Source organism: Elephantulus edwardii, unplaced genomic scaffold (genome assembly GCF_000299155.1).
Source record: "Elephantulus edwardii isolate Elephantulus edwardi_28Jun2011 unplaced genomic scaffold, EleEdw1.0 scaffold00006, whole genome shotgun sequence".
NCBI classification, from domain to species: domain Eukaryota; kingdom Metazoa; phylum Chordata; class Mammalia; order Macroscelidea; family Macroscelididae; genus Elephantulus; species Elephantulus edwardii.
The window spans coordinates 33,631,248-33,644,017 of record NW_006399756.1 but is presented as its reverse complement, the minus strand read 5'-3'; the positions used below and the strand labels follow the sequence as shown (position 1 = coordinate 33,644,017).

Genomic DNA, 12,770 nt, shown 5'->3' with positions numbered 1-12,770 from the left:
AGACTTGAAGCACTTATTGAAGAAATAAGAGTGCAGCCTTCAATATGGAGTACAGTGTAACATCAAGGAAACAAGAATTTTCACCACTGGACAAATAGGTAACATGATAGATGGAGGAAAAGATTGAAGTTGTCAACGATTTCATTTTACTTGGATCCACAGTCAACACCCATGGTAGCAGCAGGCAAGAAATTGAAAAAAGGGGAGATAGCCCTTAAGTCCAGAGTCTTGCCCTGGAAAACTAAACCTGACCTTACGTGACTTACTGATGGTAAATTCTAAAGACAGGAAACTATATTCGTTATGCACCCCACAGTGTAAGCATTTATTGCAGAAATTCCATGTTTGATCGAGCTGGTTCTCTCCTAAGAGTTTGTCTGCTTCCTCCCTCAAAATCATCTTAATTCCAAAATTATCTAGCTGATTGTGTGTGATAAAGGAACATGTTTTTAGGTATCTGAGTTGGAACCGACTCAAAGCGGACCCAATAGAGGAGAGAGGGTCCGTCTTTCTCCTGCAAAAGGATTAAGGACCAGCAGATAGTGCCCGCAGCTTCACTTCTGGCCACGAGAGGGCAGCCTGGCCCTGTGTGTGCCTCACTGCCCCACAGGGAACTTGGAGGCTCCTGGCTCCTCTGAGTGCGGGGCAGGCAAGCTGGAGGTTTGGGGTGGGGGTGAACTGAACGCCAGTGAGCACACAATGTTTCTTCTGAGGTGAATCTGAATGCTAACGAGCACAAAGAACATTTGTTTTGAGGTGAATTCAGGATGATAGATACTGTCAAGTTGGAACCAACTCCTATCTGACGTTTCACCAGGTTTTCAGAGTTCAGGACAGTCCCTTCAAGCTACGGGAACACGACGTCAGAACAGGAGGTCCAAGGAAGAGAGATGAAAAGTAAAATTTTTTAAAAAAAGAACAGTAGGTTCAGTTATTATTTGACCTCAAGGTGACAAGTTTTACCCCTAGAGTTGAGGAAATGTCATTCTTCCAAAGACCGACTGCCCACCCACAGGGCTGAACCAGAACAGCCTTTCTGAAGGTGAGGCACCCAGAACCCTGCCCCCTCCTAGACTGAGACTCTGCCAGAGGCTGCACTGCAGCAACTCCCCCGTTACGGAGCGAGAAGCAAAAGGGCCAGTCCTGTTTTCCTGGGAACACCAGTCCCCAGCAATGAGGGCTTCCCCTCAGCTCCCCCCTCTGCCCCAGAATCCCCACCTGTGACAGACACAGTTGGTGACACACATGTCTTTATTTGCCATTTACATCAGTGTCCTTGTGCTGTGCTGGCCTGACGAGGGGCAGGTGTGGGTCGGGCTGCTAGACCTTACAGTAGTGACAGGAGGGTTAGTAGCGAGAGTGGTGCCGTGCTGAGTCTGCATGCTTGTCACTCGCCTCCCAGGGGAATCTCATGCAGCCCGGGTGCAGTGTTAGACCCGGAAGGGCTGAGGCAGGAGCTGCTGGGGTTTCTTCTCAGTGTGGTGAGGAGTGGGCCTCAGGCTGCAACGCCCAGCGGAAGCCACCAGCCCTCTTCTGAGCTGGGCAGACGGCTGGCAGTGGGCACTCTGCTTTACCCATCTTGGCCACCTGCCTCACGTCTCTCTTCCTCACTCACCAGGCAGAAGTCCCTATGATTCCTGGATCAGTGTCTGATCTTATGGAGGTAGCCTGAGGGGCCCGGCTTCCTCCAGTTCTGGCGGACCCTCGTGCTCGTCTTCCTGGCGTATTGCTCACTGGCGGCTGCCTCCACAGCATTACTACTCTCTGGGTCAACCAGTGGAGAGCACGGCCCTGGGACTCTGCAGGGAACAAAAATGACAAGCCAACATCAGCAGGGAGGACAGAATGAGGACTACTAAAGAGGTTTTCAAGTGCTTACCACTGCCCTGAGCAAAATCAGTTCAAGCCTCATCTCTGCACGCAGAGAGCTGTATAACTTGATGCAAATCATTCCCACTTTGTGGTCGAGGCAGGGTGTGCAATTAATTCTCAGCATTTCTCTCTGTGCTCATGGCAGACTCTTAAGTAAGTTATGACACTTCTCTCACATCTTCAAGTGATCAGAAGAACCAAGAAGGACCAAGTATATTTATAAGCAAGGTGCTTTAAGCAGTGATTTATAATCCATCAGAACTGATAAACAAGTAATGAAACTGATTAGCCAGCGTAGGCCCAGATGGTTTTGAAAGACCCGCTCAGGTCTGATGGACCCCTGGGCATCACCCACAGCAATCCATTGGATTCATGTGGCTCAGGTGGTACCCTCAGACTGTCACAGGAGTGCTGGATGGAGAGCTGCAGGACTACGGGGAGATACTCTATCCATAAGACATTTAACCATTTAAACCCATTTAACCCATGCCTCTGCTGTTGTTTTGCTGTTGTTGTGTGCTGTTGAGTTGGAACTGCCCCATCACTGACCCTCCAGCGGGTTTTCAAAGGCAGTTAACCACACGGAAGAAGACTGCCCAACCTTCTGCAGAGCAGCTAGTGGATTTGAATCAAGTGCCTTTGGGATTGCAGTGCAGCTTCTGCCCACTGGGCCACCAGAGGCCCCTCTTTAAGTGCCTTGTTACACACTGAACAATAGGTTCAGTTATTATTTGACCTCAAGGTGGTAAGGTTTATCCCTAGACTTGAGGAAATGTCACTCTTCCAAAGACTGACTGCCCACCAACAGGGCTGACCAGAACAGCCTTTCCAAAGGGAGGCTGGTGGAACCCCACCAGCCATGATTTAGCCAGGCTTACTTTTGGAGAGTGGCAACCTATCACAGGTAAACTGACTTGCTGTTACTTTTCCCCTCCTGACTGACAATCACTGCAGAATGAGAGGTTGCTGCCAGGACTCAGGTACCCCCTCTCATGGGAGGACACTCGTAGAGTTCACGGACCACATAGGACACCAATAGTAACTGCAGTCTTCTGAGTGCCAATCGAATGGTAAGCCAATGGTAAGTGCCAATCGACTGTGTAGACCTACTATAAGAACCCCAAGGTAAGTGCTTTCCAGTGAGGCCTCACCAACCTTAAGGTCACAGAGCTGGGATCCGGTGGAGCCGGTACATTAGCGCCCTGCCTCCCTCAGTCCCTTAGTCCCAGGGACCTACCTGAGCTGGCTGCAGGGATGGAGCGTGTGGCCCAGTGCCCTCTGGCGTGGGGGCTTCTTCCTGCGCAGCCGCCTCAAGGCCTCCGCCACGTGGTGGTCCCCTGCATATTCCCAGATGATCTGCGCTCGCTCTTCAGCCAGCTGGTCCCCGCTGAGCTGAAAGAGCCCCTGGATCTGGAGCAGCTCGGCGTCCTGGAAGATGTTGGCTGAGGCCTGCTTGCGGCCCCGGGCCATGGCTGGGGCCTGCCACGGGGGTGGCTCACTCACCACTGAAGCTGGGGTGCCCATGCTGGGTGCTCTGAGAAAGGAAGCAGGGGGGAGGAGTCAGCTCAGCCTTGGGGGGGGGGGTCCCAACTAATGCAAAGGCTACCGGTGTTTCCATGCTGCAGGAGTCCAAATGGAGTCAGTCCCTTGGGGAAGTAATAATGGCAAAACCTTAGTGAGTGCTTATTTATGTGTAAGACACGGGTATTATTTCACTTAACACTCAGCAGCCTGTGAAGTAAGTATTACTGTTTATTCTCATTTTACAGGTAAAGAAGTATGACTGACTCTGATGTAAAATGGCTTGTCTGTGGCCCCAGAGTCATTTGTCAAAGTGCAGAGCAAGGGGGAGAAGCCAAGTTGGTCTGGCTGGGAATATCCATGCCAGGATACTTAGGTCTGAATGATACAAAGAATAAAGAAGAATTGATGCTTTTGTTTTCCAGCTTTCAGCTTGAGGCTGAGTGAGTTCTTCCCTTTTTGTTTTATTTATTTTATTTTATTATTTTTGTGTGAGTGTACCATCAAATCAGGTCTGTCTGGTACAGAAGGAGATTGTTCCTTCTTCCTTGGCAAAGCATCTGGTGGATTTGAACTGTGCGACTCTGGGATTGTAGTTGCAGCTCCTTGCCACTAGGCCACCAGAGCTCCTCTCCTTTTTGTTTTCTAACTCCAGCTCTTTACACATATCATTATAATACTTTGCTTTGTCTGCTCAAGCTGCCCTTTGAAATCTTCTGTTCATCTCCTTCACTTCTGCAATACTTCTCCTAGTTTTGGCCTTTCAGTGTTCCAGTGCAATTCTCTGAGTCTCTTGTGACATCCCTTTTGATCTTTTCTTTTGACCTCTTGCCTTCTTCATAGATGATATCCTTAATGTCATTCCACAACTTATCTGGTCTTTGATAAGTGTTTAAAGCCTCAAATCTATTGTTGAGATAGTTTTTAAATTCAGGTGGGATATACTCAAGATCATATTTTGGTTCTTGTGGGCTTGTTTTCATTTCATTTTCTTCAACTTCAATTTGAACTTGCACATGAACAATTGATGGTCTGTCCCACAATCAGCACCTGGCCTACTTTTGACTGTTGATACTGAGCTTCTTTAACAAGTCTTTCTACACATATTGTCAATCTGATTCCTGTGCATTCCATCAGGTGGGGTCCATGTGCATAGTCAGTGCTTGTGTTTATTAAAAAAAAGTATTTGCAATGAATAAATCATTGTACAAAATTATATCACTCTATCTCCAGCTTCATTTCTGTCTCCAAGTCTGTAATTTCCAAATACATCCTTCTTCCTTATTTCTAACTTTTGCATTCTAATCACCACTTACTATTAATGAATCTTGATTGCATATTCTAAAAATATCATACTGCAAATGAACTAGGAATCCTCAATTTCTTCATCTTTGGCTTTAGTTATTGGTGTAACCACAGGATTTCCAAAGGCTGATTATTTCAGAAGTGGATGGCCAATTCTTCTTCTTAGTCTGTCTTAATCTGGAAGCTGTGCTAAAACCTGTCCACCTTGGCTGACATGCTTGTATCAAAATAACAGTAGCAAAGCTTTGAGCAGTAGAGTATCCAGGAAGCCAGCAACTATCTAAGTACAGTAAACTGACAGATAAGTACTATACTCAAAAGAACAAACTATGAACAAGCAGAGATGCAGGTACATAAATTATATTTGTGCAATACTGAAAAATATCATGGCAAAACCCCATATGATCCAAGAAGCATCAAAAGGACATGGAAGGAATATGTGGAGTTCTTGTACCAAAAAGAATTGGTTGACATGAAACCATTTCAGGAAGTAGCATATAATTAAGAACCAGTTGTGATGAAAGAGTAAGTTCAAGTTTCACTGAGGGCATTGGCAAAAAAAATAAGGCCCCAGGAATTGAGGGGATACCAACTGACATATTTCCACAAACAGATGCAGCCAATCGTGAATGTGCTCATCAGGCTATGCTAAGAAATTTGGAGACTGGAGAACATCTATCATTTTCCCAGTCTCCAAAAAGATGACCCAACAAAATATGGAAATTATCAAATAATATCATTAATAGCACATGCAAGTAAAATCTTGCTAAAGATTATTAAAAAATGGCCAGAACAGTAAGTACATCAACAGAAAACTGCCAGACATTTAGGCTGGATTTAGAAGAGGCCATGGTACAAGGGATATCACTGCTGATGTCTGATGGATTCCAATGTAAACCTAGTTTGTGTTCCCTATAAGAGAACTCTGGGTGTGTAGTCCATAGAAAGCAGTGCTGCTAGCTGAAAGAGGCTGCCTCTCTGGCAGTGCAAATACACCCATCGCTCTAAAGGAAAAGGATGGGCAATCTCTGCAATTTACAGCTACTGAAAACCTGCTAGAGAGTCAGCTGTGAGTTGGTGCCAAGTCAATGGCAATGAGGTTGAGTTGATATAATTTTTTTACAAATATATTTTTAAAAACCCCAAATATGTGTTGTAAGTAAACCCTTAAGAACTGGATACAAACACAATGTGACCAGAAATAATACACACACTGTGACCAGAAATAATGCAGTGACCAAGTAGGCTGATAAAGACAAAAAGGCAAGAGTGGGTGTGAGTTTTGGCATAGAAGTCTTGTCTCCTATCAGGGAGACGCAAGCTCAGTTCTCAGCTAAGGTACCTTCTGTACAACCCCCACCCACCTGTCAATGGAGGTTCTGTTTGTCACTATGATGTGCATGGAGCTCTTTGGAAGCAAGGATGGTGAAGCTTCATCTCAATCACTTTAGGCATGCTGTGAGGAGGGGACAGTCCTTAGAGAAGGTCATTAGGCTTGGAAAGGTGGAGGGTCACTCAGCATAAGAGAAGAAAACCTTCAGAGAGACTGACTGATCCCGGATGGTACAAGACAGAGCAAGGTTCAGATCTGCTGTTCACATGGTTGCTATGACGGCACGTAACAGCAACAATAAGATGTTGAAAGGATATCACTGAAGCTTCCAGACTCAGATGGACTAGGAAGAGAAGCCTGGCAATCTACTTAAAATAAAGGAAACTCGAACGCACTGCCATTGTGTATGGAGTGACCCTCCACAGGATTTCTGAGGCTCTGAGTCACAGGGGTCTCACTGGTGGTTTTGAATCACCAGAGACGCAGTCTTTGGGTTAATAGTGTTCACTTGCTACAGTCCCCAGCACCAGATCTCTGTCTGCTGAATATCAGCCCTGTGGATCCCCAACCTGTGATGTGCAGCGGATCATGGGAATGGCGTGACCCAGGCCGGCAGTGTGTCATTCCGCCACGCACAGAGCCCTGAGTCGTGGGCTACTAACACCACCAATAAAGAGGGTTTCCCTCTGTATTAAACAATCAATGTGCATGATTTTATTTCATCCTCAGAATAAACCTAGAACTGGGCACTAGTATGCTCATCCCATTTTGCAAACCTGTAAGGAGGCCTCTGAGAGGCAGAGATAAATCAGAGCAGTTCAGCAAGGCCAGAACCTGGTCCAGTGACCCTGCTCATGCTTCCAAACCATCGAGGGGCCTTTGCAGACAAGCAGCTCACAGAAAGCACGCCTCTTCACAATATTCCTGTGAGGAAAGCTTCTCTAATTCACACGGGGGAAACCCAGGAGAGAGGGAAGGGCGGCAAATTATGCGCACACGAGACAGGGGTGGAGCTCGGCACTTCTTTTTAGTCCATTCACTTAACTTCCTTCAGGGCCAGAGCTGTTTGCTGGCCGACAGGCTGCCTTGATCCTGGGGCACCTGGAATGGCAGATTTTTCCAGCTCCCACAAAGCAAGCCTGGAAAGGCAAGGGGCATGGGTTTGAGCCTGGGCTGAGCACTCACTTGCAGCGAGGCTAACTGTAAGAACAGGTTGAGGCTGAAGGTCTCTGCGGGTGTGTCTCAGTGTTGAGAGTCACGGATTCCAAGGCTGGGCTAGGTCTGTCCGGAAGGAGGGCTGGGTTTGCTTGTTTCCTGGGTCCTCAGGACAGATCTGGCTCCACAGACACCAAAAAATTCCACCGTCAGTAACTCCCTGCCCTCCCTCCTCCTTCATCCTGGAAACCTGGCCACTGTTTTGCTGCTGGATTGGTTGTGGGACTGGAGTTTGACAGGATATAGAGAACTCAAAAAAGTATTCAAGTAACCTAGGCCAGCCACAGCCAAGCCCAGGGGAGACTCCTAGACGCATCTCAGGTGGTTCTAGAAGGGTTATTGTCTCTTCCCTCCCCTCAGAGAATGGATCAAGCAGTAGTTGGCCTTCAAAGGAAAGAACTTGGAGCCACTTTCAGTTCCAGCAGCCAGAGCTACAAGGCCAGAAACCTCCACAGGCTTCCGCCAGCTACAAACCCAACAAGAACTCATCTGGGACTGTTTCAGGCTCCAGCTCCTACCAGACTTTCCTCAAACCCTGAGGAGACCTTAACATACCCAGATTCTGAGATTTCTCTTTCTCTCACCCTGGGATCCAGACAACAGACAGAGACTGGGATCAGAAATTCGTGGATTTCAAGGAAGTTGAGAGGATAAACTTTCAAAGAAAGAATGAAGTGATGAACAAGAATATTATTTGTTCTACTGTTATTATTCTTGTAAGTGGAAAAACAGGTTTATTGAGCAAGAGACTTTTTTTTGGTTTTGTTTTTATTTTTTTTTATTATTAATTTCAATGAAAATTTACAGAGACTTTGGATTTCCATTCATTCTTTGTTGCACCTTTCTCTCTGCCCACCCCTCCCCACCAGCACACACCCCTCTTGGAAAAGCAAAAGAAAAACAGCAAGAGACATTCTTAAGAAAGCAGAGTGGTCTACCTGATAAGGTGAGAGTATATACCCTGTCCTCTTCTGGGGCCTTCAATGTTATCTGTGGGTTTGTTTTGGAGTTTTTTTAAAAATTATTATTATTATTAAGAGAAGCTCTCTTTGTATCACTCACAGTGCTCAATTATTACTTCCCATGTTTTCCAGAACAGGATCTTAATCCAGGAAAACCACTGTACCCTTGAACAATGGTAGTTTTTAAACTGGAAAATGAAACCATGAGGCTATTAAAAGATCACAAATACATCATTTCAGAGCTGATGTAAAAGAAGATAAGCGTGGGTCTGAGCAAATGAGCAAAGAATGATTGCTCAATTTGGCACAAACTAGTTAAAAATGAATCCCCAAAGTCAACACCAACGCTGGAAATGACAAAGTTCAACTTGTTTTGTAACAGGCTTATTAGTGAAGAACTGAGAGAGATCTAACAAAGAAATATATATTTAAAAATGACTCACCACGCAATGAATTTGCAGTAGAGAAATGTGGCACACAATTTAATGTCCTCTGTATATATGAAGCTTGGCTCTAGGTGAGTCGGTAAGCATAAGGGGACAGAACTGAAAGATGTCATGTTCCTATCAGTCTGCCCTCTTTGAATGACTCTGGTGACCTGCAATTTCTGTCATTGGAGGCCAAAGGCCTCTAGAAGCTCAGGACCAAAGCCAAATCAACATTTATGGCCTTGGCTTGCTTCCCTGCACAGAATTGCCACTGGATAGCAGCCAGAATCGGTCATTCCGCAAGGGGAGGGCCACTCTTGTGGACCTCCTTCACCATGTATGTCAGAGCCAGCTAAACACACATTGGTCCCCAGATCTGTGTGCCAGGAGGTGGAGAAAGACCTGGCCCTTTCTCCAGACCAACTCTCAGATATAATCTAGAAATAAACAGCTTCTAGAGTTTGGAGTAGGGATCCCTGGTGGCTTAGTGGTAAGGAACTGAGCTGCCAATACAAAGGTATGTGGTTTGAATCCTCCTCCTGCTCCATGGGGAAAAGATGGTCCATCCCCTTTCTGACAATTTGCAATTTACAGTCTTTGCAAACTCGGTTGTGGCTCGAGGGTGACACAACCACAACCGAGTTTGGTATAACTCTTCAAGAGTTCTACAACACACACCAGTAGTCACTGCAGTGCTTCTCACAACAGCCACATGGTGGAAACAACCAAAAGGTCCATCAGCAGATGATGAAAAGATAAACAAAATGTGGTCCATACACAAAGTGGACTCTTAGGCAGTTGGAAAAAGAATGTTCTGCTGCAGGCCATAGCACAAATGAACCTTGAAATAATTCAGAGGAGAACAGGTCAGCCACAAAAGGACAAACACTGTATGATTTCATTTATAGGCATAAACATACATAGCAATTAATGGTTGTCTAGGGTAAAGAGGAAGTTTTTATGTGGGGCCAGTGAGTCAATGGTGGTGGAATAATTTGAATGAGGATAGTGATAGGTGGCACTGCATTAAAATACAATATATCAACTATGCAGTGGGCAGCAATGGCTTAGGGACAGAGGTCAGAAAGAGGGAGGATGGGAGGCTGAATGGAAACAAGAACCACAGAGAATGAATGGGAAGAGTGGTGTTATAACAGCGAGAAAGTGGAATCGGTCAAAGTCATCAAACTATGCATGTATGGTGAATAAAATACCAACCTGCTTTGTAAACTTTCACTCAAATCAATCAAAATATATGTAATCACTGTCACTGAACTGTAAATGTGGAAGTTGTGTTGGCAGGTGTTTTCACTATAAGAGAGCAAAGTCACAAAACAAAACCAGAATACAATTTTAAAATCAAATTTTAAAATCAAATTTAGGGTAAGGGGAGAGGAGTTCTAGAAGTCTGTCTTCTGACTGTGCCACTGAGAGCTGGGTGACTTCAGGCGAGTCTATTTGTTCCTTAGTTTGCTCATCATCAGACAAACAACACATTGCCACTGAGCCGGAAGCAGCTCATAGCTGACACTCAGTGGGTTTTCAGAAGCTGTAAACTGCATGGGAAGAGACTGCCCGTCTTTCTCCCAAAAAGCAGGTGTTGGATTTGAAACAAGTGCCTTTAGGATGGCACTCCTTAGCCACTACAACACCAGGAAAAATAATCCATAAGAGGATAAGGTAGATAAGCACCTATCCCAGTACTTAGACACACGAGACACTCAGCATATACTAGTTGAATGAATGAACAATTACAAGGAAAGTCTCACTAAGGACTATAGAACTAAAGTCACTTTAAACATTTTCACTAATATCAAACCACCAAACGTGCCTTCATTCTTGTAGAACAGGACATAGGGAGATATATGGAGCTTAGGGAGAAGTGGGCTTTTAAATCATGGTGTACATCGAAACAGCTTACTGTGTGTCAAGTGAGGAACCTTATCATCACTAACACCTTATGGGAGACACTATAATACACCCATTTTACAGATCAGAAAGCTGAGCTCAGAAAGGTAAACAACTGACCCAAAGTTACACAGATGGAAAGTGATGGAGTTGGGATATGAATCCAGACTGACTGATCCCAGTGCCCATGATTTCAACTATTGTTAATTCTGCCAGATGGCTGACAAGATTTCAGAGTAGAGGGAGACCCAGAAGGCTCTGTAACCTGTTCTTTGCTTGGGCAGCTTTTGGAGGGTGCAGGGGTCCAAATCAGGACTCCCAAGGGAACCACTGTGCCCTCGGCACTAGCCTGGCCCGCGGGGAGTTAAAAGAGGGCAGACCCTGCAAACCTGGATCTGGACAAGCTAAGATGCACCCACTGCAATCCCTCCCACGGCCCTTTTGGAGCGTGCACCCCTGGGCTTCCTGCTGCGAAGGTGCTCACAAAGACCAGTTGGCATCTCAGACAGCATAAGGGCTGGGCCAAAGCAACACGGCGACACCCCTAGCAGAACTCAGACGTGGCCGTTTCACAGAACGACAGGCCCCTAGGCGGACCTGGGGGCTGGGGTCCCCGGTGGCACCTCGGCTCTGCCTGTTCACCCTCCTCCCACCGCAGCGCAGAGCCAGGCCGCCCACCTACGCACCTGGCTGCCCGAAGCGGGCCGAACGCAGCACCGAACCGACCGGGCGGCCCAGATCGCAGCCACGATTCCCTGGAGAACGCGCTTCCAGTTCCGGAACAGCCAATCCTCAGCCGCAGCCTCGGTGTGAGCCCCCCGGTGCGAACCTTCCAAAAACCTAACGCGGAGCTGCAGTAGACCAACCAGCATGCGGGAGACGGGCGAAGGGGCGTGTCCAGACGACGCCTTCTTCCCTTAGTCAGCCACTGAAAACGAATGCAGAGATTCCCCTTGTCCAATTAGAGCTGGAGAAGCGGCGAGGGGGCGTATGCCCCCGTCCTTGCCTCGCCCCCAGCTGCTGCCTTGCGGCGCCGGGAGGCTCCCCAGTCATTGACGTCAGTCCTCTAAGCAAGCACGGTTTTGCAGGCGCGGGAACGGGGCGGAGCTGCATTCCTGCCGCGGGGTGCGGCGGGCGCTGGCCCAGGAGGGTACACGTGACAGGTGCCCCTTTCTCTGGACCCAAGGCCAGTGACCAAGGTAGCTTGTGGCCCTCTACAGAGAGACCTACAGGTTTAAACTCGCCTCCCTGCCTGTCTCTGACTCCAGATTTGAGGGAAAGGAGGGGCCAGTCTGTGGTGTGGTCAGATCTTAGCCTTCAGAGATAGACTGTCACGGGTTCAAATCTTAACTCAGTTGTGTGGATTTGATTAGTTGTTAATCCTTATCAACAGTTTTAAATGAAGCAGTCGTACAACATTCCTGTTCATTATTCGTCAATAATTTATTAGGGATGTAGTTACATCAGAGAGCTGGAAAAGGACCAAAGGTGATAGAAGAGGAAATGATGCCTTTGAGTTGTGGTGCTGGAGAAGAAGAGTATTGAACATACACACCATGGACCGCCAGTAGAACAAACAGGTCTGTCCTACAGAGAGTGAAACCAGGCTGCTTCCTAAGATTTTGTAGCTCCATCTCACATACTTTTGGGCACGTGGTCAGGAAGGACCAGTCCTTAGAGAAGGACATCATGCTCGAAAGGATGGAGGGGACAGAGCAGGGAGGAAGACCCCGGATGAGATGGATTGACACAGTAACAGGGGCAATAGGGGTAGGTTTGATGGAGGCAATGAGACTGGCGCAGGATAGGACAGGGTTCAGAGCTATTGTACACAAGGGTCTTGACTCTGTGGAACGTAACAACAACGATGACTCTGGCCAGGGGCCTTCACTGGCAGAGGCCTGAGTGACACAAGTTGTTGACGTTAGAATGAGCCTAGGGATGGTGTTTCAGGAAGTTGAAGCGCATGTGCTTGATTTAAGAGATTGGAGCCAGTTCTGGGACGAGACTAGCAAGTGAGGGGAGGTAGAAGGCAGGAGCAGGCAACTGCAGGCTCTGTATTTGATCTTCCCGAGGGTTTAACCCGTGCAATAGCAGTATATGTATTTATTTCACAGACGTTTCTATAGCACTCTGTGTTCTTGTAATGCCAGCATTTTAAAAGTAATAAGCTCATATAGGTAATCATCACAAGTTTGTGTTTTTATTTTATTTTATTATTTTTTT

General features: G+C 46.8%; 2 protein-coding genes across 2 annotated transcripts in view; one reads left to right on the top strand and one right to left on the bottom strand.

Moving 5' to 3' along the window:
• Positions 1–1,642: 1,642 nt before the first annotated feature.
• AVPI1 (arginine vasopressin-induced 1) lies at positions 1,643–3,396 on the bottom strand. Its single transcript, XM_006880055.1, has 2 exons — positions 3,110–3,396; positions 1,643–1,799 (listed from the first exon to the last, which is right to left on the bottom strand). Exons 1-2 carry the CDS (start codon positions 3,394–3,396, stop codon positions 1,643–1,645), a joined length of 444 nt encoding a protein of 147 aa, XP_006880117.1.
• Positions 3,397–10,533: 7,137 nt separating this feature from the next.
• The window catches only part of MARVELD1 (MARVEL domain containing 1), an 18,203-nt gene continuing 15,966 nt past the window's right edge, over positions 10,534–12,770 (top strand). Inside the window, exons 1-2 of the mRNA XM_006880200.1 lie at positions 10,534–10,567; positions 11,203–11,351. Coding sequence (XP_006880262.1) covers positions 10,534–10,567; positions 11,203–11,351 — 183 coding nt within the window. The remainder of the gene's footprint in view (positions 10,568–11,202; positions 11,352–12,770) is intronic.

Excerpts from the sequence above, each read along its gene's own strand:
- AVPI1 (XM_006880055.1), bottom strand. The coding sequence starts at position 3,396 with ATGGGCACCCCAGCTTCAGTGGTGAGTGAGCCACCCCCGTGGCAGGCC. Across the intron at positions 1,800-3,109 it reads CATCCCTGCAGCCAGCTCAG|AGTCCCAGGGCCGTGCTCTC; the intron begins GTAGGTCCCTGG and ends TGTTCCCTGCAG.